At 69.2% G+C, this 23,389-nt stretch overlaps 5 protein-coding genes across 8 annotated transcripts; 4 read left to right on the plus strand and 1 right to left on the minus strand.

Annotated features, from left to right (window-relative positions):
* The first annotated feature begins 375 nt into the window (after positions 1–375).
* On the plus strand, positions 376–7,397 carry THBS3 (thrombospondin 3). Of its 3 annotated transcripts, XM_061477879.1 has the most exons (23): positions 376–588; positions 1,365–1,571; positions 1,721–1,977; positions 2,076–2,178; positions 2,357–2,383; positions 2,644–2,726; positions 2,829–2,880; positions 2,964–3,112; positions 3,239–3,379; positions 3,528–3,605; positions 3,683–3,835; positions 3,948–4,058; positions 4,135–4,242; positions 4,433–4,592; positions 4,666–4,784; positions 4,855–4,907; positions 5,070–5,263; positions 5,340–5,518; positions 5,625–5,673; positions 5,845–6,041; positions 6,108–6,280; positions 6,896–7,035; positions 7,155–7,397. In XM_061477879.1, the coding sequence occupies exons 1-23, from the start codon at positions 492–494 to the stop codon at positions 7,211–7,213; spliced, it is 2,889 nt and encodes a 962-aa protein (XP_061333863.1). In that variant the 5' UTR covers positions 376–491; the 3' UTR covers positions 7,214–7,397. The 3 variants fall into 3 exon arrangements, with proteins under 3 accessions (XP_061333863.1, XP_061333864.1, XP_061333862.1); XM_061477878.1 differs by lacking the exon at positions 376–588 and having other exon boundaries at positions 956–1,571; XM_061477880.1 differs by lacking the exons at positions 376–588; positions 6,108–6,280; positions 6,896–7,035; positions 7,155–7,397 and having other exon boundaries at positions 954–1,571; positions 5,340–5,520; positions 5,845–5,968.
* Positions 7,398–9,453: 2,056 nt separating this feature from the next.
* Positions 9,454–13,277, plus strand: MUC1 (mucin 1, cell surface associated). Its single transcript, XM_061477933.1, has 7 exons — positions 9,454–9,558; positions 10,011–10,891; positions 11,059–11,117; positions 11,192–11,331; positions 11,568–11,674; positions 11,764–11,910; positions 12,955–13,277. Exons 1-7 carry the CDS (start codon positions 9,516–9,518, stop codon positions 13,027–13,029), a joined length of 1,452 nt encoding a protein of 483 aa, XP_061333917.1. The 5' UTR covers positions 9,454–9,515; the 3' UTR covers positions 13,030–13,277.
* A 2,059-nt stretch (positions 13,278–15,336) lies between these two features.
* On the minus strand, positions 15,337–20,699 carry TRIM46 (tripartite motif containing 46). Of its 2 annotated transcripts, XM_061477929.1 has the most exons (10): positions 20,506–20,674; positions 19,308–19,563; positions 18,886–19,229; positions 18,650–18,793; positions 18,464–18,559; positions 18,099–18,352; positions 17,736–17,857; positions 16,298–16,597; positions 15,925–16,222; positions 15,337–15,847 (listed from the first exon to the last, which is right to left on the minus strand). In XM_061477929.1, the coding sequence occupies exons 1-10, from the start codon at positions 20,566–20,568 to the stop codon at positions 15,472–15,474; spliced, it is 2,253 nt and encodes a 750-aa protein (XP_061333913.1). In that variant the 5' UTR covers positions 20,569–20,674; the 3' UTR covers positions 15,337–15,471. The 2 variants fall into 2 exon arrangements, with proteins under 2 accessions (XP_061333913.1, XP_061333914.1); XM_061477930.1 differs by lacking the exons at positions 15,337–15,847; positions 15,925–16,222 and having other exon boundaries at positions 16,473–17,409; positions 20,506–20,699.
* A 204-nt stretch (positions 20,700–20,903) lies between these two features.
* KRTCAP2 (keratinocyte associated protein 2) lies at positions 20,904–21,859 on the plus strand. Its single transcript, XM_061477935.1, has 5 exons — positions 20,904–20,981; positions 21,090–21,244; positions 21,322–21,385; positions 21,530–21,596; positions 21,723–21,859. Exons 1-5 carry the CDS (start codon positions 20,978–20,980, stop codon positions 21,841–21,843), a joined length of 411 nt encoding a protein of 136 aa, XP_061333919.1. The 5' UTR covers positions 20,904–20,977; the 3' UTR covers positions 21,844–21,859.
* Positions 21,860–22,414: 555 nt separating this feature from the next.
* Positions 22,415–22,744, plus strand: DPM3 (dolichyl-phosphate mannosyltransferase subunit 3, regulatory). Its single transcript, XM_061477899.1, has one exon. The coding sequence runs from the start codon at positions 22,421–22,423 to the stop codon at positions 22,697–22,699; it is 279 nt and encodes a 92-aa protein (XP_061333883.1). The 5' UTR covers positions 22,415–22,420; the 3' UTR covers positions 22,700–22,744.
* The last annotated feature ends 645 nt before the right edge of the window (positions 22,745–23,389 follow it).

Genomic DNA, 23,389 nt, shown 5'->3' on the forward strand with positions numbered 1-23,389 from the left:
CAGGGGCAGAGCTCCCGGGGTGAGCTCATCGCGCTGCTCCGGGGCTTGGGCCGGGGCCCGGCGCTGATTTACGCCGCTGAGCGCTCCCAAGCGCTGGCTCCGCTCCCGCCGGGGAGCACCGCCCGCCCCGGGGGCTGGCACCGGGGGATACCCCGGCAACGCGGCCCCCGCCGTCCCCGGCTCTCCCGGGCTGGGATGCTCCGGCGCTGCTGGGGCAGCTCTGGCTCGCTGTAGGGCGGCCCCAGACTGCCTGACCTCCCGGTGAACCGGCGCGCAGGAGCTGCGCCAGGGCCGGGCAGCGCGGGGCTGCCGGTGGCTCCCCCGGTGCTCCGCGTCCCCCCCCGCTCCTCTCCCCTCCGCCGCCGGGGTCCCCGGGATGCGCGCCCGTGATTGACGGCTCTTTGTTTCCTCCTCGCCGGCAGCCCCGGCCCCTCCCCCGTCGCGCCACCCCGCTCCACCGCGCTCCGCTCCGCACCGGCGGCACCGGCGGCATGGGGGCACCGGCGGCCGCGGGGGGCCCGGCGCTGGGCGCGCTCCTGGTGCTGCTCCTGCTGGGCGCCGCCGGCGCGGCTCGTCAGGGGCTGCAAGGTAAGGGGAGACCGGGGCGAGGCGGACGGAGACCCCCGGCCCCGCTCCCCGGCCCGGGGCCCGCTGACAGCGGCTCTGCTCGCCCCGGGAGCTCTGGCAGCCGCGCTGCGGGCACCGGGGCACGGAGGGACAGGGGGACCGGGGCGCATTCATCCGCGGAGCGCGGGGCGGCCGCCGGGAGCAGGGAGCCGCCGGTCCCGATGCGAGCTCGGGGGCTCCAGCGGTGCGCGGCTGCCGCTTGTCGGGGCTGCCGCTGCTCTGCCCGGTGCGGCTGCACGGAGCAAGCGGCGGGACCGGGCTCTCCGCGCCTCCCCGGAGCGCCCCGGGCCGGGCCGTCCCTGCAGGAGCTCCGGGTCCCGATGCGGGGCGGGGGGGGGGCAGTCCCGCGAGTTGCATCCCCGCTCTGCGGGGCCGTCCCGGGTGCGGGATGCCGGGGGCCGGCGGGGAAGCCCCGGGTGCGGAGCGGGGTGCGGAGCGGGGCAGGCTCCGGGCCGGGGTCCCCGCTGGGCCGCCGGTCCCGCCAGTGGCGGGGGCTCCGCGGGTCCCTCCCGGTGGCGCGGCCGCGGCGCTGCCGGTCCTGGAGCGCCACCGCGCGGGGCCGGCGCTGGGCGGGGCCCGGGGATCTCGGGGCTTCCCCGGACCCCCGGGGCCCGGCGGTCCAGGGACCTCCCCCGGCTCCGTCCCGTGGGCCGGGCCGGGCCGCGTGCCCCGCACCGGGCGTGTCCGGAGCTGCGGATCCCGGTTCAGGGGGCGACCCCCGCGTTTGGCTCCCGCAGTCATCGACCTGCTGCTGGTGAGCGAGGCCCGGCAGATGGCCAGCATCACACACAAGATCCGCATGGAGCTCCTGACCGTTAACGACGTTTACCTCCTCTCCACCTTCCGCCTGCCCCCCAAGCAGGGGGGGACCCTCTTCGGCCTCTACTCCAAGAAGGACAACACGAGGTGGTTGGAGGTCTCCATAGTGGGGAAAATCAACAAAGGTGGGCCCGTGACGCTCAGAAGGAAACGGGGACCGAGCCACTGCCACCCGAGGGGCCCACTAGGGATGGCACCGGGTGCACGCTGGTCCTGGGGGGCTGCCAGCCCTGGGGCAGGGGGGAGCTGACCGCCTCTCCCTGCTGCTCCGCAGTGCTGGTGCGTTACCTGCGGGAGGACAACAAACTGCACTCGGTGAACCTGCAGCACGCGCACGTGGCGGACGGGCAGAGCCACACGGTCATCGTGCGCCTGAGCGGGCTGCGCGGGGACATGCTCAGCGTGGAGCTCTACGTCGACTGCAAGCAGATGGACTCCAGCGTGGGGCTGCCCGAGCTGTCCGAGATCCCCCTGGCAGAGGTGGAGTCCATCGAGGTGCGCACGGGGCAGAAAGCCTACCAGAGGATGCAGGTGAGTGCTGGGACCCCCCTTGCTGTGCCTTTGGGGACAGGCAGAGCTCACACCCCCCCCCCCCCCCCCGGCTGACCACGTCTCCCTTTGTACATCAGGGGGTCGTGGAGTCGATGAAGCTGATCCTGGGGGGGTCCATGAGCCGCGTGGGGGCCCTGAGCGAGTGCCCTTTCCAAGGGGATGAGTCCATTCACAGTGCAGGTAATGGCACACCTGCCTCTTGCACCGGGCAGAGCAGGTACACACGAGGTAGGAGGTGCCAATGTGCTGCACAGAGGGGTGCTCCTGCCCAAGTGCTGTGCATGCATGAACCAGGAGCAGCCCTGCACTGCTGGGCTCTTGGCAGCACTCAGTAACATCTCACCTCTCTCCTTGGCAGTGACAAACGCGCTGGCCTCCATCCTGGGTAAGTCTCTGCTCCGCTTCCCTCCTTCCCTGGCATGAGGGCAATGGCAGTGTTTGGGGCTACACAAACCGCCCCAGTGCCCCACGTGCCTGCCGGCCTCAGGATGTGGTGGGTCGAAGGGGTTGCTACAGGGGAAGGGAACCTGTGTGGACCAGGGAGGAGGAGGAGCCGTTGCTTGTCTTGTCCTCCCGCTTCCCAGCCCGTGGCCCTGGGAAGCTGCATCTGCCTTGGGCTGACCCTGTCCCTTTGCTCCTGCCCAGGCGAGCAGACCAAGGCGCTGGTGACGCAGCTGACCCTGTTCAACCGGGTCCTGACTGAGCTGCGGGAGGACATCAGGGACCAGGTGAGGCGGGGGGGGTGGTACCGGCCCTCCCTGGGCTGGATTTCCCAGGAGCATGCTGCCAGGGGACGCTGCCCCCCCTGACGCTGCGCTCTGCTGCCGCAGGTGAAGGAGATGTCCCTGATCCGCAACACCATCATGGAGTGCCAGGTCTGCGGTGAGTGCTGCGAGGCTCTGCTCCCACCTCAGGGGGCAGAGGGCGGCCCTGTCTCACCCCTGCCCGGTCCCTCCTCTCCTCAGGCTTCCACGAGCACCGGTCCCGCTGCAACCCCAACCCCTGCTTCAGCGGCGTGGACTGCATGGAGACCTACGAGTACCCCGGGTACCGCTGCGGGCCCTGCCCACCGGGGCTGGAGGGGAACGGCACCCACTGTGCCGACATCGATGAGGTGGGTGCGCTGCAGATGGTGCTTCCTCTGGCCGGGAAGGGCTCCACTGGGATGCCCCGGGGCTGTGGCCATCCCGAAGTGTGGAATGCCGTGCTGGAGGGTGAAGGGGTGTTTCTCCCTCCGCAGTGTGCCCACGCCAACCCCTGCTTCCCTGGCTCCAAGTGCATCAACACAGTCCCTGGCTTCCGCTGCGAGCCCTGTCCCCGCGGCTATCGCGGCAACACCGTGTCCGGTGTGGGAGCTGACTATGCAAGGGCCAGCAAGCAGGTGAGTGTGGTGCTCAGCCCGATCCCTGTGGATGCTCCTGGCTGCGGAGCTGCGGGGACGGGTGGAGGATGCTGCTGGAGGAGGGACAGGAATGGGCAGGGCTGCAGGGAGCAGCCCCATGTGATGGCTTCTCCCGCCCTGCTCGCAGGTTTGCACGGATATTGATGAGTGCAACGATGGGAACAACGGGGGCTGTGACCCCAACTCCATCTGCACCAACACGCTGGTGAGCAGAGCTGCCCCATGGCCTGGCACCTGAGGCTGCTCCGCTCCCTCATCCCGACCCTGCCCTCCCTCTCCCAGGGCTCCTACAAGTGCGGTCCCTGCAAGTCTGGGTTTGTGGGGAACCAAACGTCCGGCTGCATCCCGCAGAAGTCCTGCAGCACTCCCACCTCCAACCCCTGCGACATCAATGGCTTCTGCGTGTTCGAGAGGAACGGGGAGATCTCCTGTGCGGTGTGTGAGGGGACAGGGGCAGGAGGAGGGCGAAGCCGGGGGGGCACGGGCAGCGCTTGGTCCTGCCATGGCCTTGTCCTGCTTCCCAGCTCCTGATTCCTTGTTTCTTCAGTGCAACGTGGGCTGGGCTGGCAACGGCAACGTGTGTGGGCAAGACACCGACCTTGATGGCTACCCTGATGAGCCCCTGCCCTGCATTGACAACAACAAGCACTGCAAGCAGGTGGGTACCAGCGGCACGGTGGGGCATGGGCTGTGCTTCACACCTCATCTCCTCCTCTCTGACACTGTCCCTGCAGGACAACTGCCGCCTGACACCAAATTCGGGGCAGGAGGATGCTGACAACGACGGCATCGGGGACCAGTGTGATGATGATGCCGATGGTGATGGCATCAAGAACGTGGAGGTGCCTGTGGCTTTTGGGGTTGTGCTGGGCAGGGGGCTTCTCCCTTTGGCTTGGTGCTGACTCCTTCAAGATGCTTCTCTTAGGGCTCTGGGATGGTCATGACTGGAGATGTCCTGGACTGAGCCGTGAGGGAATGTGGCGTCGCCCACCAACCACTGCAACGTGGGCATCCCTGTCCCCTTTCTCACAGGACAACTGCCGGCTCTTCCCCAACAAGGACCAGCAGAACTCGGACACCGACTCCTTCGGGGATGCCTGCGACAACTGCCCCAACGTGCCCAACAACGACCAGCGGGACACAGACAGCAACGGCGAGGGGGACGCTTGTGACAACGACATCGATGGGGACGGTGAGTGGCTGCGGGGCTGCCCTGCCCTGCTGCACCCCGGACTGTGGGCATCCACCCAGCGCTGTCCTTGCAGGGATTCCCAACATGCTGGATAACTGCCCCAAGGTGCCCAACCCTCTGCAGACAGACCGGGATGAGGACGGGGTCGGGGACGCCTGTGACAGTTGCCCTGAAATGAGCAACCCCACTCAGGTATGGTGGGGGCCCGGTGGGGAATGGGGGTCCTCAGGCAGCACTGAACCAGGGCACTGCTCTCCTCCAGACAGATATGGACAGCGACCTGGTAGGAGACATCTGTGACACCAATGAGGACAGGTAGGGACCACGAGGAGGTGGGGTCACCACCCTGTCCCATCCATTCCTGGCTTGGAGGCCTGGGAGAGGGGATGACGAGGTCTTTGGAGATGGCAAGGGTGCTGGGACACGGTGCTGGGACCCCAGTGTGCAGCACTGCTGTGACCCTATTCTTGCTGGCAGTGATGGGGACGGGCACCAGGACACCAAGGACAACTGCGCCGAGATCCCGAACAGCTCCCAGCTGGACTCGGACAACGACGGGCTGGGGGATGACTGTGACAATGACGATGACAACGATGGCATCCCCGACTACACAGCGCCTGGCCCAGACAACTGCCGCCTCATCCCCAACCCCAACCAGAAGGACTCGGATGGTGAGGGCAGGGTGGGCCGGAGGAGGCAGAGCCACACACGGGCTCATCCCAGCCTGACTGGGCTGCGTGTCCGCAGGGAACGGGGTGGGCGACGTGTGCGAGGAGGACTTTGACAACGACACAGTCGTGGATCAGTTCGACGTGTGCCCCGAGAGCGCCGAGGTGACACTGACTGACTTCCGAGCCTACCAGACCGTCATCCTTGACCCCGAGGGGGATGCTCAGATCGATCCCAACTGGGTCGTCCTCAACCAGGTGTGGGTGCTGCCCCCTGTGTTTCTGGGGCCGGAGCTGGCAGAGGGGGAGCAGAGCAGGGCCCGGGGGTCCCTGGGGACTCCCCTCACCCGGCTGTCCCCATCAGGGCATGGAGATTGTGCAGACCATGAACAGTGACCCGGGCTTGGCTGTTGGTAAGAGATGCTCTCCCACCTCTAGGTCCTGTGGGGCAGCCCCTCTGCTCCTGTCCCCCTGTGCTGGGTGGGTGAGGGCTGGTTCTTTGCCCCACAGAGGAGTGGAGGGAGCTGGGGTGGGGGGTCCCGTGCTGGGGGAGCGGTGTCCTTGCAGCGTTTGCCTGCCTGTAGGCTACACAGCCTTCAACGGGGTGGACTTCGAGGGCACCTTCCATGTCAACACTGTCACCGACGATGACTACGCCGGCTTCATCTTCAGCTACCAGGACAGCGCCAGCTTCTACGTGGTGATGTGGAAGCAGACGGAGCAGACGTACTGGCAGGCCACCCCCTTCCGTGCCGTGGCTGAGCCGGGGCTGCAGCTCAAGGTGGGTGCTGCCCACCCCTGGCGCCAGGTCGGGGTCCCTCCCCATTGACTCCCTGTGCACCCACAGGCGGTGAAGTCCTCGACGGGCCCCGGGGAGCACTTGCGCAACGCGCTGTGGCACACGGGCCACACGCCCGACCACGTCCGCCTGCTCTGGAAGGACCCGCGCAACGTGGGCTGGCGGGACAAGACCTCCTACCGCTGGCAACTGGCCCACAGGCCCCAGGTCGGCTACATCAGGTGAGCAGGGCCCGGGGTGATGGGTGATGGGATGCGGCTGCTCCTGCCATGATACAGGGGGAGGATGCTGGTGGGGGGGACCGGTCCACCCCGTGGGACCACGGCAGCGGGGGGATGCCCTGGGGAGGGGTCCAGCCCCCAGTGTGGTCCAGCTCTCGGGGGGGGGGGGGAGGACGCTGTCGGTGGGGAGGGGTCCCTCCCGCTGGGACCGCGTTTCCCCTTTAAGGCTCCCGGCGGGGCGGCCGTCGCGGGGGGGCTCCGCGGGCCGTTCCTGTCCGCCCGGCCGGGCCCCCGTGGCCATTGTCCCGTCTCCATGGCGACCCCGCGGCCGCCGGAGCCTTTCACATGCAAAGCGCCCGACAAAGGCGGCGGGGCCGGGGCCGGGGGCTCCATCGCGGCCGCGGCGGGGGGCCCGGCCCGGGGCGGGGGGTTCACCCTATCCCACCCGCCGCGGGACGCCCCGTTCCCGGGCCGGTGCTCGCATCCCACCGCGGGCCGCGATGCCCCAGCTCGGTGCCGCCGGCCCCGTGCCCCGCTCCGGCCCGGGTCGGGGTGCCCGGCGCTGCCCCCGGCGGGGTCCCGCTGACCGACCGGGCCGCACCGTTCCCTCGCCAGGGTCCGGCTGTACGAGGGCCCGCGGCTGGTGGCCGACTCCGGGGTGATCATCGACACCACGATGCGCGGGGGGCGGCTGGGGGTCTTCTGCTTCTCCCAGGAGAACATCATCTGGTCCAACCTGCAGTACCGCTGCAACGGTGAGCAGGGCCCCCCGGCAGCCCCCCGCTTTACCCGGCCGAGAGCTCGACGAGCACCTCCCGCGGGGGGTGGCTCGGTCCCGCTTTACCGGAGCTTCCCCCCCGCTGTGTCCCCGCAGACACGATCCCCGCCGATTTCGAGCCCTTCCGCCGGTTCCTGCTGCAGGGACGCGAGTGAGCGGCCGCGCCCGGCCCGGTTCCCCCCCCGCACCGCGCCGGCGGCACCGCTCTGGGCCCCGCTCCCGGCCAGGCCCCGCTCCGGGCCCCCCGCGGACTTTGCACTGCCGGTACCGGCGCGGCCCCCCCCGCTGCTGCTCCGGTCCCTGCCCGAAGTCTGGCCATAAAGTTTTAAGTGTTTTCTAGCCTGCGCGCCCCGTTCCTTTGGGGAGGGGGGGGCGTGGTCCCGGTGCCTCGAAACGGCTCAGACCCCCCCTCCCCCCCCCCCCGGTGCTCTCCGGTCCGGTGGTCGCGGAGGGGGGGTTGTGCCACCGGCGGAGCCCGCGGCGGCGGGAGGCCGGGACGAGTGCAATATTGGTAGGCGAGCGCACAACACTGCACCGCATCCCGGCCCTGCCGCCGCCGCGGAGGACGCGCACCGGACCCGCCGCTCGGGCCGCTCCGTGGGAACTGCGCGGTGCGCGCCGAGCCCCGGCGGCACTGCCCGGTCGCCATGGCGACGGCTGTCCCGGCAACGCTCCGGAATGTGCCTCCCCCCCCTCCCCTTCCTTCCCTGCTCCCGCCCGCCCGGGAGCGCGCGGGGCCGCCACCGGCCCGCCCCGCGGCGGCGGCGCCGGGCCCCGCTCTTAAAAGGGCAACGCGGTGGGCGCGGGGCTGCCCCGCCGGGACCGGGACCGGGGGCAGTGCCTGGGGCAGCGCTGCCAGACCCCGGACCGGGGCCGCGGCGCGACCGGGGCGTGCGGGAAGCGGGGGGTGCCGCGCGGTGCCGAGAGCCCCCCGGTCCGTCCGGTGCAGGGCGCGGCGGGGCTGAGCCGCCACCACGCACACACAACCCCCCCCTGCCGCCACGGGCACCCGCGGGCTCCGGTCCCGCTCCCGGTTCCCGTCCCGGGGCGTGTCGAGAGGACCGGGTCCGCCAGAGGGCGCCGGAGCTCAGTCGCCGCCGGGGCTGGCGGGACCCAACCGGGACCCAACCGGGACCAGAGGCCCCTCGTACGGCGCCGGGGCCGGGGGTCGCTGCCGCGGAGGACGGGACCCGTGTCCCCCCCCCCTACGGCGAGTGCTCCATCGGTTGTACCGAGGGGAATGTTGAACCGGGTGTGGGTCCCGGGTACCGGAGCTGGTGCAGAGCAGAACGCGGGGGGTCAGCTCGAATGGGGGCGTCCGGGGGGGGATTGGGGGGAGGAAGGGGTGTCCTGGTCACCCAGAGCTTGCTGCCTATCCTTTGCCGCATCCCCCCTGCTGGCCCCAGGGCAGGGCGCCCCGTTGGGGACCGGGGTGCAGCCGGGTCCTATCTAACCCGCGCTGAGGCGCCGAGCACCCACCCCGTGAGCACCGCGGAGGGTCCCCCCCCTCCAGTGTTCTGCTCCCCTTTGCACTGACCCCCCCCGCTCTCCGCGCAGGGCAGGGCAGGGCACACGGAGGGGGGGCCCTAGCCAAGCCCTTCCTGAGACCTGGGGCCTTTTCTGGGAATCGGGGCTCTTCCGCAGGGCAGGGGCAGGGAGGGACCAGAGCGGTTGCTGTGGTCCGGCCGTGCCAGGAGCACGTGTCACCGGGCAGGACGGGGGCACCGGCGGCACCTCGTACCCCTGGGGTGGAGCATCAGCATCCGGCTTGGCACCGGGCATGGCCAGGGGCTGCGTCCCAAGAGGGATGAGGGTCTTACACCTGTTGTGGCGCCCAGGACCGGGAGGGGGTGCACTGGGACCTGGCAGGGAGGTTACTGGGAGGTACTGGGATTTTATGGGGCCCCGGTCCCCACCTGCGTAAGCGTTTCGGGGGGGTATCACCGGTGTTTATTTGAATGTAGGGCGAGGCAGGGGCCGGCCGGTAATGATTAACTCTGGGCTGAGCCAGGAAACGAGCCCCCCCTCACCCATACGGGGGACTGGGGGGCTCTGTCCCCCCTTGCTCCCCACCATGTTCTGGGGTCCGCGGCATAGTCCATGGGGTTCATGTGGGTTTAACCCCCAAACCCTCCTGCCCTGGGGTCCCCGGCACTGCCCCTTCCCTCTGTCCCCACCCGCGGCTCGGGGATGCTGCTGGTGGTGCCCCCCCAGCCCGGGACCGAGCCCCGGCGGTCAGGATGCTGCGGGAGCCCCATCGCGCCCCGTGCCCGGTGCGAAGCTGCTCGGAGGGACACCCCCCCCCGTCCCGTCCCGTCCTCGGTGGGGCCGGCGGCGGGGTGGGGCCTCCCCTCCTGTCCCAGGTGTTTCTATAAAGCTGCCGCCAGTTCCTGCTGCCGGGAGCGGAGCGAGCCGACGGCGCGCACGGGAGGGCTCCGGCGGCCCCGGACCAGCCCCATGGCCAACGCCACCCTCCTGCTGCTGCTGGCGCTGGGCGCAGGTGAGGGGCTGCGGGCGGGGACACCCCGAACCCGACGGAGCGGGGCTGGGGCGATGCGGGGCGGGAGCCGAGCCCCCGGGGCTGCTTCTGAGCCGGGACCGGGGGTCCCCGGCACCAGCGATGTCACCGCCGCTCCCTCTGCATCGCTCCGGGGGTGGTGTCCCCAGCAAAGCCGGGACACGGGGGGCTGCACCGCCGCTGGCTCCCGCCGGCCGTGCTGGTGCAGCCGGAGCCGGCTCTGCCCGGGGCTGGAATTCAGGCGTGTCCGTGAGCACCGGGACCACGGGCTCCCCTCCAGTGGGGCAGGGTGGGGACCCACAGCAAAGGGGGCTCATGGGGTGAGGCTCTGGTTGGCTCCTGAGGTCGTGGTGGCTCCCGGTGCCCAGGGAGCGTCCAGCCGAGGAGCCGTGTTGAATCATTCCCAGCCGCTGACTCCTGGTGTTTTCCTTTAGGTACCTGTGCCATGACCACCACCACCGAGAGCACCACGGAGACCACTGCCACTGACACAACCACCACAGAGACAACCACGACCACCACGGAGATGACCACCGAGACGACCACCACCACCACCCCCCCCATGACCACCACCCTGAACATCACCATCACAAGCAGCAGTGGGGGACAACCACCCTCTGCTACAGCCTTCCCCAGCACAAGCAACACCACAAGCTTCCAGCCCAACACCACCACTGCCAACAGCACCATGGTGCCTACCACGGTCAGCTCTGCCGCCCCCTACACCAACACTACCACAAACAGCAGCAGCTTGGTCCCCACCTTCAGCACCAACAGCAGCACCATGGCTCCCACCTCTGCCACCAACACAGCCACCATCAGCACCGTGGCTCCCACCTCTGCCACCAACACAACCAACAGCAGCACCGTGGCTCCCACCTCTGACACCAACGCAACCAACAGCAGCACCGTGGCTCCCACCTCTGACACCAACGCAACCAACAGCAGCACCGTGGCTCCCACCTCTGACACCAACGCAACCAACAGCAGCACCACGGCTCCCACCATTGCCACCAAAACAACCAAGAGCAGCGCTGCAGCTCCCACATCTGGCACAGATGGTGGCACGGTGATTCTCACCTCCAGCACCAAAAGCAGCAGCACTCGGACCGTCCCCACGCACACAACCTCTGTCACAGCCCCTGCGGTGGCACCGGGCAGCAGCGCCGGTCCCAGCCCCAACACCGCCACCGCGGTGCAGCTGCTGCTCAGCATCCCCCTGTCCTTCCGCATCCTCAACAGGAGCTTCAATGAGAGCCTGCGCAATCCCGCGTCAGAGCAGTACCGGAGCCTGAGCCGCACCTTGCTGGCCATGGTGAGTCCCAGAGCAAAGCCCCCGTTCTGTGCCCTGTGTAAGTGCCCCCAGTACCCTCTTCAGCAGCGCCGGTGCCGTGATGGGGAGCACCGAGGGGATGGGATGGATGGATGGATGGAGGGATGGAGGAGGGATGTGGTCTCCATCACCCTCATGCTCTGTTCCAGTTTGACCGTGTCTATGGCAGTGGGCAGAGCTACAAGGGATGCAGTGAGCTCCGTTTCAGGTGAGTGGGGCTGCACCACGTAGAGCCCCTGGTGCCGGGCACCACCTGGGCACTGACACTTCTCCCATGGGCAGCCAAGGTTCCGTGGCCGTGCAGTCCACCCTCGTGTTTGGCCAGGACAGCACCATCACCACCAGCACTGCTGGGCAGCAGCTCAGGAACAGCCTGGACCAGAACGGCTTCATCATGGGCCTGCAGCTGGATGACATCTGGAGTGAGCAGGAGCTTTGGGATGGGGATGTGAGGGAGGATGGAGCCCAACGGGGGTGCTTTGGAGGTCTCCCTGGTGGTGGGGGGCAGCCTGCAGAGCCAAGTCAGGTTCCCGGTGCTCTGGGAACACCAACTGGACCCAGTGGAGGAGGCCCCATCCTGGGGGTCTCTCAGGGCTGTTGGTCCTTGCCAGCCCCATGGCTCTGCCCCAGTGCAGACACAGCTTTGGTCCTCTTTCAGGCAACACGGAAGGGATGTCCCCAGCACCGGTGCCAGGCTGGGCCATTGCTCTGCTGGTCCTGGTCTGCATTCTGCTGCTGCTGAGCATCCTCACCTGCCTCCTGCTGGTGAGTCCCCATCCCCATCCCTCCTGCCGGTGGGTCCCTGTCCCCATCCCTGTGCCGTCAGTCCCTCAACCCCATCCCTGTGCCCCCAGACCATCTGCACCTGCCGCCGGAAGACCCGTGGGAAGCTGGACCTGTTCAGCACGAAGGATTCCTACCACCCCATGTCCGAGTACCTGCAGTACCAGAGCCACGGGCGCTACCTGTCCCCCAGCAGCAAACCCAACCCCTACAGCCAGGTGAGCGCCCAGCACCGCAGCACCCGGCAGCTCCCCCCGCCGCCGGTCGCTGGGACCGGCAAGGTAACTTTCACGCCTGGGTGGAGCAGTGGCACCGGTGCTGGCAGACCCGGCCCGGCCCCAGGGAGCTCACAGCCTCGGGTGGCTGCTGCTGCTCTGCCCCTTCCCAAGGGCCGTGTCCCAGCCAGAGCCTCGCATGTGCTGGTGTCAGGGCATCCTCCTGCATGGATGGGGAGTGGGACTGGCTGGGGGCTGATTCCTGTACCCAGCAACTGTAACCAGCGCCACATAACCTGCACCTCATCTCCTGCACCCCATAACCTGCACCCCATCTCCTGCACCCCATAACCTGCACCACATCTCCTGCACCCCATAACCTGCACCCCATCTCCTGCACCCCATAACCTGCACCCCATCTCCTGCACCCCATAACTTGCACCCCATAACCTGCACCCCATCTCCTGCACCCCATAACCTGCACCCCATCTCCTGCACCCCATAACCTGCACCACATCTCCTGCACCCCATAACCTGCACCCCATCTCCTGCACCCCATAACCTGCACCTTGCGCCCAGCACCACCTAACCTGCACCCCGTCTCCTGCACCAGAAGCTCTGTGATTGGAGCTGCAGGACAGTGCCCAGAGCTGCCTGCACACACGCATGGGCCCCAGCTCCCCTGAGCAATATGGGTTGCAGGGGCCACCCCCGTGCCCCCCATGCTCTGCCCATGCACTCATGCTGCGGCGGGAGCCACATCCAGCTGCGTGGCCCCATCGAGCAGCTCCCCCTGAGCAAATACCAGGGGCCTGGGTAAATATTTACCTTGGCTCTGCCTGGGCTGGGCTTATCGTGCAGGAAGAGGGACATGGCCAGGGCCACGGCACGGCTCCTGTGCCCAGGGTGCCCATGGGGGTCATGGTGGGCTCAGTGTGCCCATAGGCAACTGTAGGTGCCCACCATGCAGGGTGGAGGGGGACACGCATTTAGGCTGACCCCGCGGTGATGGGGGGGTTCCGGCACTGAGGAGGGGGCTCATTGCAGGTCGCTGGCAGCAACGGCGCGGGGACCGGCACCTTCACCTACACCAACCCTTCCGCTACCTCCGACAACCTCTGAGTGACACCGGGATGCACAAGGATAGGGCTGGGGGGGGGGCAGCACCGGCCCCGGGCTTGTGTCCCCATCCTCCCCCCCTCCGCCACGGGCAGCAGGAGCCGGATGGTTCTGGAGCAGCCGGATTCATGCGCATGACAGAACTGGATGGGCAAGGATTGGGATCCAGGCTAGAAGGGGGGTCCCTGCTCCCCGGGTTCCTGCACTCGCTTGGCTTTGCACCAAGGGGGGGGGTCCCGGCTCCTGCACCCCCCCCCCCCATTCCCCCCTCAAGTCAATGGCTCTTTTGTGGTGTTATTTTGTACAAATAAATCTCTCTCTGTGGGATGCGGGCTCCAGGCTCGGATCGGGGGGGTCCTGCGAGTGCTGGGACAGCCCCGACGGGGCTGCGCAGGGCTCCCCGTCCCTGCCCCGCACGGCTGCAGGCGCTGTGCCCCGTGTACCCCTGCTCACACCCGCGCTCCCGGTTTCTATCGCATGAGCAAACACGAACTGTTCGGCACAACCGGTTCCGCCGCGTCACGCAAAGGTGACGATGGGAAAGGTAACCGAGGGGCCATAAAGCATGAGCCGGGTCCGAGCGCGGCCGGGCCCGCTCCAAACCCCCCTGGTCCAGGTCTGGGATGCTCCAAACCCAGAGCGAGCCCCGAGACGGCTTTGGAGAGGGAGGAGAGGAGCAGGGCAGGGCTGGGGGGCAGCGGGGTGGAGCGGTGGGGAGGAGAGTGGAAGGAGGACCTGGCCTGCTTGCCATGGGGCAGAGAGTGGGGCACTGATGGGGGCAGCCCCACAGCAGCCCCACTTTGGGGCTGGGCGCTGGGAAGGTTTTGGCCACCACTGGAACAGCAGAACGAGGAAACAACCTTCCCCAACGTGATCCCTTGTGAAGGGGGGCACGGGGCCAGCTTATGGCTGGTGGGGGCCCGGGGGGGGGGGTTCCCTGCGGGAGGTGGTGGCACAAGCCCCAAGGCTGTGGGGGGGGAGGTAAGGGGGTGACTCTGCTGCTTCTGGTTCTCCCTGTGCCGTGCTGGCAACCGGAGTTGCCAACAGCAACAGCGGGACCAGCATCCTGCCAGCGGGGATGGGGATGGATGGGGATGGGGGGGCTGCAGGGAGGGGGGGTCATGGGGGAGTGGCACAGGAGGAGCACCCTGGGACGGGAATGAGGGGACCCTGCCCCAGCGGGGGCACAAGAGCAGCACCGAGGGTGTCAGCCCCAGCCCCGCACACCCGGGGGAGGGGGGTAATGCGGCCGGGCGGGGAGGGTCCCGTTCCCCCCTCCCACCCCGAAACCCTTCCGGCCCTGGGTAGGGCCCGCAGGAATCGAAACCGGGCACAAAGCGGCGCTTGTTCACAGGGAGCCGGCCCCGACGGCGCGGACAGCGAGGGGCCGCGGCCCCTCCTCGAGCCGTGCTGCCGCAGGTAACGGCGATGTGGGTCCAGCCCCCGTTACCACCCCAGAGGATGCCCCAGTGCCGCCCCCCCCCGCCCCGGGCTGGACCCTTGTCCCCTCCCTGAGCTTGTGCTGGGAGACTGTGCTGGAGCGCCCCGATACCACGGGGATGGGCAGCAGCAGCCACGCGGCCGGGCAGGGACCGGACACGTCAGCATTGCCTGAGCCCTGCCCTGGGCAGGATTAGCCCATGTTGGCCACAGCCCCAAGGCCGGCTCAGCCCCACAGCCCTGCAGGGTGGCTCAGGAGGAGTTCGGCGTCGCAGTTTATTGTAGGAAACCATGAAAATACAGTGACTGTAACAGAACCCAAGAGAAACGACAGCAGCTCAGATGGATCCCGGTGCAGGATCACCAGTGCAGGAGCACCAGCGCAGGAGCACCAGTGCGGCACCACCGGTGTGGGATCACCGGTGCGGGATCACCGTCCGGGCCGGATGCCAACCCCACCGTGGTTAACGGGGGCCCAGCGTGTCCCTGCAGAGCACGTGCAGGCAGGGCCCCAAGCATGGAGCTCCCTGGGGGACATGGGACCCACTGCAGCCCCCCTGCAGAGCAGGGGACACCCCCGGTGGCTGTGCCCAGGGCGGCCACGTTGAACATGAGCCATTATAAAACAAGTCTCCAACACCTTGGTCCAACCCAGCCCCCCCCATTGCCCCCCAACCCAGCTGCCTCCCCCACCCCAGCCAGCACCCATTGGTGCGCCCCCCACTGTCACCCCACTGTCACCTCACTGTCACCTGCAGTCCCCCCTCCCTGAACAGCCCCGTGTCCCGCTCACATCCCCTCCCTGCTCCATCTCCAGGGCTGACCCCTGCCCACAGCCTTGAGCCGAGCTGGGAACGGGGCTTGCAGAGAGGGAGAGGAGGGGACGGCAGCACTGTCCCTGTCCCCCCCGTCCCCCAAACCCCACACCCGGCCTGTTCCCAGCGGCAGGGCCCCCCCCGCACTCTGCACCCCCAGCCCCGGCGTTCAGCGGGGCTGCAGCGTGGCTCAGTCCAGCTTGGCGAAGCCCCCGATGGTCACTTTCCGCTCCTGCTTGTTGGCCACCAGCTCCTGGAGGTGCAGGGCCCCGCCGCCGATGAAGCAGAAGGCCGGGCAGACGGGCCCGGAGCAGTCCACGCCGCACTCCCAGAGCTCGCGGAAGGAGACGGCGTCGTAGAAGCTCACCTTGCCCTGCTCGTAGTCCAGGCAGATGCCGATGCGCGGGGGCAAGGGCACGGTGCAGCCGTTGGGGTCGCGGGAGGTGAGCGCCGAGCCGTGCGACAGCAGGATCTTGCCCATGCCGATGGTGAGGAAGGCGTAGGGAGGGGGGGCCTCCACCGTCGTGTCCTCCGCTCCGCTGTCGTGGCCGCTGTCGGGGTCGTACCTGCGGCAGGGGGACGGGTGAGGGACGATTCGGGGCTCCCCTCGGCACCCCATAGCCGGGAGGTCACCAGCGCTCACCTGGGGCTCACCACGTCCTGAGGCACCTGGAACCACTCCTGGAGCTTGCTCTCCAGCCCCACTCCCACCTTGACCAGGTAGGAGCTGGGGTCCACACAGCAGGCCCAGTAGCTCTTGCCCTGCGTAATGGCCACGTCGCCAATGACCAGGTCGATGGAGAGGTGGCAGCTGGTCATGAGGCGCTCGGCAGCGAAGAGCATGGGGATGCCGGGCACGCTGCGCACGGCGCGCTGGTCCTTGCTGATGGCCAGGCGGTCCCGGTTGAAGCCCCAGCGGTTGTCCAGGAAGAAGTTGAGGACTGCGGGAGGGAGGAGGAAGGGTGAGGACGGTGCGGGCAGCCCATGGGCTGCCCCGAGCCCCGGGCCCCTCTCACCTGGGGCGGGCGGCGTGTGCAGGTAGATGTCCTCGCTGTACTCCCCGAATCCCGCCTTGTTGCAGCCCTTCACCCGCAGCACGTACACGCTGTCCGTGTCCAGGTACTCCACGAGGGCGCTGGTGCCGCGCACCTCCTCCCGCCGCTGCCACAGCTTCAGCCCCTTGGCCTTGGTGTCGGTCTTGCGGTACTCCACCGTGTAGTGCCAGGCGGGTGGCGAGTGCTGCGGCAGCCGCCAGCACAGGAAGATCTGGTCGTAGGCGTAGGTGCGCTGCGTGTCGATGACGGGGGCCTCGGGGGCTGTGGGGAAAGGCACCGGCGGGCATCAGGCAGCATCCCCCCCCCCGGCAGGCGGGGAGGCGGCCAGACGCAGGGAAGGGGCATTCCGGACGGACGCACGGACGAACAACCAGGAGTCTAAAGGGATCTGACTGCAGAGACCGCGTGGAGGCACCAGAGAGGAGCGAGAGTCGGGGAGACAGAGGAGCTGCTGCTGTGGGGCTGCAGGGACCAGACAGGCTGAGTGCAAGTCGGGAGGGAGGAAAGAGAGAGAAAGAGAGAGAGAGGATGGAGGCAGTGGGAGAGGAGGAGATGAGGATGGCGGGGTGAGGGTGCCGGTGGCACCGTGGGAGCAGAGGCAGGGTGGAAAGGAGGGTGGGGAGATGAGGGGATGGCGGGGGGAAGTGGGACGAGGAAAGGGGTGGAAATGGGGTGAGAAGGGGGACAGAAATGGAGTGAGGAGGGGATGGAAATCAGGTAAAAAGCGGGACGGAAATGGGGCGAGAGAGGGACAGAAATGGGGCAAGGAGTGGATGGAAATGGGGTGAGAAGGTGGTAGGAGGGCAGGAGGAGTGGCAGCAGATGGAAGAGTGGGGCAGAGCCATTGCCTGCCACCGCCATGGGGCAGGAAGGGAATGAAGGATGGCAGAAGAGCAGGATGGGGATGGAAGATGGCAGCGGAGCGGGGATGGGGCAGGACGGGGATGGAGGATGGCAGCAGGGATGGGGCAGGATGGGGCTGGAGGGATGGGACAGAGAGAGCGGGGCGGGCTCTGGGGCAGGGATGTGACTTGCCTCAGTTACTTCAGTGACGACTCGGCAGCGGGCGCAGCCTATAAACAAAGAGAGGTAGAAGCAGGTCTGAAAAGTGCCGCCGAGGTGCGGCAGGGCCCCGCGGCTCCTGCCCGGGGGGAAGCGCTGCCCTGGCCGCGGCGCAGCCTCCGTCCGTACTCACCCTCCGGCGCCGCTGCTGCCCTTACCTGGCACCACAGCCCTGCCTGTGCTGCCTCCGCACCCGGCACGGGGCGGAGGGGGGGTCTGGGGGCTGTAGGGGCTGTCCCTGACGGGGAGGGGGGGACCAGCAGACCCGCGAGCGGCCGTGGCCGAGGGGCTGCACCTCCGCATGGGCACAGCCGGTGCCCGGCGCTGCTGCCGTTACCTCGGATGAAGGCCAGGTCCGTGAGCAGCTTCAGCTCCCTGCTGACGTCCAGCTGGAAGTGGCTGAAGGAGGCTGTGGCCGCAGGACGGAAGCTCTGCAGCGAGTCGGTGGCCCTGAGGATCCTGCAGCACGGGAGAGAGGGGTCTCAGTCAGCAAGAAGCTGAACGTGAGCTGCTTCAGAGCGTGCTGGAGCCCAGAGCCCCCCCCCATGTGGTGGGAGCACCCCCAGAGCGGGAGCAGCAGCTCAGGGAGGGGATCCTGCCCCTCTGCTCTACTCCGGTGAGACCCCCTGCAGCACTGGGTGCAGCCCTGCAGCCTGTGATGCTCACCCCCTCGGCGCCCTGGGTGCCTGCAGCCCCGTACCTGTTGTGCAGCTGCTTGGCAGCCTGGACGAAGCAGGGCTGGTCGGTCTCCTTCAGCACCTCCTGGGCATAGCCCACCATGCCCGAGTTCTCCAGCATGGCCTGGTGCTCCTGGATCTGGCCGTGCAGGCTGGCCAGCCGCTCCTGCTGGCACTCCTCGATGGCCTGCAGCAGGGTGGCCCGCTTCTCCTCCAGCATGGAGCACAGCCCCTGGATCAGCTGCGACACCTCCTCCTTGGCCTGCGAGCCATTCACCTGCCCACAACGGGGGGGGGGGGTCAGCTCACTGCATGCCCCGGGGCTGAGCGGGACAGCCCAGGGAGAGCCCGGGGAGAGCCTGGGCACTGCAGCAGCCTCCACTCTCACCTCTGTGTGCTTCACCGTCTCCTCCAGCTCGGCAATCTGGGTCTGCACCGTGTCCTGGCTGCTCAGGATATAGGCGAGGCTCTTCGTCAGCTTCTCCTGCAGGCAGGGAGGGGAAGCGCTGGCAGCTCCCACACCCCCCATGGGGTGACACCAATTCCCCCCCGTCCCTGCCCCAGCAGCTCTTACCCTGAGGGCCTGGTACGCGCTGAGCACAGGGGTGATCTTGTGGCTGGTGTGAGTGCGCCGCACGCGGCAGAGCTGGCACACCAGGCGCTGGCACGTCTTGCAGTAGTGAGTCACCTCCTCCTTGTGCTCCGGGCACATCAGCCCCTGCGTGTGGCCATAGGGGAGCTCAGTGGGGCTCTGAACCCACCCCCCACCAAACCCTCAGCACCCCAAAGGAGAGGGGAAGGAGCCGGTACCTTGGGGCGGAAGGTGAGGGTGGGCGGTGTGGGTTCGTGCTGGGCTTTCTGCGTGCCCCAGGGGTGGTAGAGCTTGAAGCACTCGTTGCAGAAGCTGGACTTGCACTCGGTGCAGCCCTTGGTGGCCTCCAGCTGCGGGGGCTTGCAGAACTGGCACATGATGGCAGCGCTGATGTTGATGGTCTGCCGGTAGCGCTCCACCACCCGCTCCAGCGTCAGGTTGCGGAAGAGGCTGCCCAGGCCCCGCTCGCCCAGGTCCACGTCCCGCCGGCACGCGGGGCACGGGAAGCTCACGCTCTGCGGGTGCACCGGGCCCCGCTTGCGCCCGGGGTAGGTGCCGAAGCCTGCGGGGGGGATGCGGGGAAGGGCGTCAGGCGGGGTGTCACCCGCGGTGCCGTCCCCGTTGCCCTCCGGTCGCTCACCTGACTTGAGGAGGCGGTCGAGGCGGTCGGGTTTGGGCACAGCGCGGCGGCCCAGGCGGGGGCTGCGGGTGGCCGGGGTGGCGGCGGGCGAGGAGGGCTCAGAGGTGGGGTCGCAGCAGAGGTACCCGTGCTGCAGCAGCACCTCGCTGGCGCAGACGTGGCAGACGTTGTGTGTGCAGGGCAGTGCCAGCGGCTGCTTGTACATCTCCTTGCACACCGGGCACACCAGCTCCCGCTCCATGTTCTTCATGCTGGTCTGCGGAGAGAGCGGGGAGCGTCATCGGATGGGGCTGGGAGCAGCAGCAGGATGGCGATCAGGGCTGGGACCAGCAGCAGGATGGGGACCAGGGCTATGACTGGGATAGGGGCTGGATCAGGGCCACAATCAGGACCAGCAGTGGGACCAGAGCCAGGACCAGCTCCAAATGTGTGAGCAGGGCTGTGACCAGCACCAGGGCCTGGATCAGGGCTGGGGCCAGCATCAGGGCCAGGATTGGGACTGGGAGCAGCAGCATGGTCAGGACTGGGATCAGGAGCAGCACCAGGGCCTGGATAAGGGCTGGAGCCAGCACCAGGGCCTGGATAAGGGCTGGAGCCAGCACCAGGGCCAGGATTAGGGCTGGGAGCAGCAGCATCGTCAGGACTGGGATCAGGAGCAGCACCAGGGCCTGGATAAGGGCTGGAGCCAGCACCAGGGCCAGGATTAGGGCTGGGAGCAGCAGCATCGTCAGGACTGGGATCAGGAGCAGCACCAGGGCTTGGATAAGGGCTGGAGCCAGCACCAGGGCCAGGATTAGGACTGGGAGCAGCAGCATCGTCAGGATTGGGATCGGGAGCAGCACCAGGGCTGAGATGGGGATAGGATGGGGGATGGGACCAGCACCAGGATCAGGCCCAGCACCAGGGCCAGGATCAGGCCTGGACCAGCACCAGGATGGGCCCCAAGGCTGGGATCGGGATGGGGCTGGGGCCGGCCGCGATGGGTACCGGCAGCGGGCCCAGAGCCGGGCCCGCGGTGGGGAGGGGGGGGTCCGGACGCTCCGGTCGCGGTTCGAGCCCCCCCCAGGGCAGCGCCGCCGCCCCGCTCGCCCCCCGTCGCGCCCCGCCGCGTTGCCATGGCGACGCCCGGCCCGGGGGAGCGCGGCCGGGCCCGGCCGCCCCGCGGTGCCCCCCTCCCGCCGCCGCCGCCGCCGCTCACGCTGATGCGGACGAGTGCGTCCATGATGGAGGTGAAGGTCTGCAGGTCCTCGCCCTCGGCCATGGCTCCGCGCCCGCTCCCGGCGCCGGTCCCCGCGGCGGCAGCACCGGACACCCCGCTCTGTTGCAGGGAGCGGCGGAGCCGAAGGGGAGGGCGGGGGGCGGTGGCGCGCATGCTCAGCAGGACCGGGGGCTGAGAAGGGGGGGGGCGGCGGCGGCACCGGGAGGCTCCCGCAGCGCCCCCGGGCACCCCGGGGCGGGTTCGGTGCTCGGAGCCCGTGCAACCGGTACCGGGGCTGGCAGCGGGGACCGCGGGGGGAAACGGCGGCGCCTCTCCCCGCCGCCAGGGGGCGCCGCAGCCCCGCGCCCGGACGCCAGGGGGCAGCAGCGGGGCGGGGCGGGGCCTCCCGGCGCGGGCGCAGTGCGCAGAGCGGCGGCACCGGGACGGCACCGGGGGGACGCCGCGGGGCACTATGGGTAACGGCGGCGGGGGGGGCACCGGTAGCGATGGGGGGGATGCTGCGGGAAGGGGGGGGCTCGGTGCCGGTGCCCCCGCTGAGGCGCTTTCCCCCCCTCCGGTCGCAGCCGTAGGCACGGGCACGTCGCTGGCGCTGTCGTCGCTGCTGTCGCTGCTGCTGTTCGCCGGGATGCAGATGTACAGCCGGCAGCTCGCCTCCACCGAGTGGCTGACGATCCAGGGCGGGCTGCTGGGCTCCGCGCTCTTCGTCTGCTCCCTCACAGTATCCTTTGCACCGGGGGGCCGGGGCTGCGGCGCCTCCTCGGTACGGCCCCGGTACGGTCCTTAACCCCCAGCCAGGCCTTCAACAACCTCGAGAACCTCGTGTTCGGCAGGGGCTTCCAGGCCAAGATATTCCCGGAGAGTGAGTGCAGCGGAGCCGGGGTCAGCGGGAGCCGTGGGGAGGGGTTTGGGGGGGTCCCTGCTCTGCCCTTGGGGCCGAAGGGCTGTGCTGCAGCCCGGGCCACCTGCGCTGGGGCTGCATCGCTCCCTCCTGCTCTTCCCGCAGTCCTCACCTGCCTCTTGCTGGCTCTCTTTGCCTCCGGCCTCATTCACCGTGTCTGTGTGACCACTTGGTAAGTGCAGACGCGGCTCGGGAGGGTGAGGAGGGGGAACAGGGACCCGCAGTGGGATGGAGGGGTAAGGTTGGTCCATCCCCGTGTGTTACTGCCTGAGCACCCTCACCTCTTCTTCCCCCACAGCCTCATCTTCTCCATGGTCGGCCTCTACTACATCAACAAGATCTCCTCCACTCTCTACCAGTCCGCAGCGCCCATCGCTGCCCCCGCCAAGGCCGTCGGCAAAGGCAGGAAGAGGAATTGATGTCCTGCAGCCCCCTCCCCGCCGGGCCCAATAAAGCCATTTCTTTGTAGCTCCGTGGCTTCGGTTCCTCTCACTGCTGTGTGCTGGGGACCGGTCCCGCTCAGGCTGCAGCCGGTTCCTTGCTCACCGGTGGGCGATGGGGGGGGGCACGCTCCATCCGCTGGCACGGCCATTGGGAACAAAGGGGCCGTGGGAAGGCTGCGGGCGCTGGGAGCCGTGGGAGGACCGGCAGGCCCCGCTCCCACGCCAGCCCCGCCACCGGACGCGGCGGAAGCCAGGTGCTTCCTGCGGCACCGGGGGGGGACCGGGAGAGGGAACGGGGGGGGGGGGTGGAGGTCACCCGCCCCGCCGCCAGGCGGCGCTGCACGGGCCTCGCGCGGTGCGCGACGTGGCGCTGCTCCGAACTACAACTCCCAGCGGCCCCCGCGCGGCTGTGACGTCACTTGGCGACGGCAGCGGCGCGGGCCCGGGGACTACCGGAGCCGGTACCGGGCGGGGGGGGGGGGGGGGGGCGCCAGGGGCCGGTGGCGGCGGGGCCGGGGCCGGGCTCTCACGGGCGCTCTCCCCGCAGGCCGCCATGACCAAGCTGGGGCAGTGGCTGTGCGGACTCGCGCTGCTGGGCTCCGCCTGGGCCGCGCTGGCGCTGGCGCCGCCGGGGCTGCGGTTACCGGCGCCGTTCCGCCAGGCCCTGCTGCCGCTGCCCGTCTACCTGCTGGTGGCCTTCGGCTGCTACTCCCTGGCCACCGTGGGCTTCCGCCTCGCCACCTTCAACGACTGCGAGGAGGCGGCGGCCGAGCTGCGGGAGCACATCCGGGCGGCGCGGGCAGACCTGGCCCGGCGCGGCCTCCGCTTCTGAGCCCAATAAACGGCGCGGACCGGGGGGTCCCGGGGTCCGGTGCGCGCGGGGGCTCCCGGGAGGCTGCGAGGCCCCTCTCGGGGCCCGGCTCCGGGGCGGGGATGAAGGCTCCGGGACCGGCTCCAGCCCCGCGGGCACGGCGCGGGACCCTCCGGTGGGGTTCGCGCCGTCGGGCCGGAGCTGCCGCCGCCTTGTCCCGGCCGCAGTGCCCGGATTCCCGCGGCAGGAGCAGTGCGGAGCGGCCGGGGCCGTGCCCGCAGCACCCGGGGGGCTCAGCCCCACGCGGAGGCCGCTGCGCGGTGACTCAGGCCGGGACCGACCCCCCCCCGCGTTCCAGCCAAAGGCCTCTTGTGCTTAATGAGCGCCCCGCGGCCGGGAGCCGCTGGCACGGGGCGGCAGCGCTGGGTGTAATTAACAGGAGGAGTTAATGAGCTCCTTCCGGCGCGGAGCGGGGTGGGCAGCGTGGGGGGGGCGGCGGCACCGCCCCCGGGTCGGTGCTGAGGGCAGAGAGCACAGGGCGGGAGCTGCGGCTGCTGTGGGCCGCGTTCTGGGCGCCTCAGTGCCCCCCATGTGCTGCTCACAGCCCCCTGTGGGCTACTCAGTGCCCCCTGTGGGCTACTCAGTGCCCCCTGTGGGCTATTCAGGGTCCTCCATGGGCTACGCAGGGTCCTCCATGGCAGTCACCCCGCA

This window comes from Pezoporus flaviventris, unplaced genomic scaffold, assembly GCF_033815535.1.
Source record: "Pezoporus flaviventris isolate CSIRO_AGI_PZ_B2104156 unplaced genomic scaffold, CSIRO_AGI_Pfla_v1 ptg000112l, whole genome shotgun sequence".
NCBI lineage: Eukaryota > Metazoa > Chordata > Aves > Psittaciformes > Psittacidae > Pezoporus > Pezoporus flaviventris.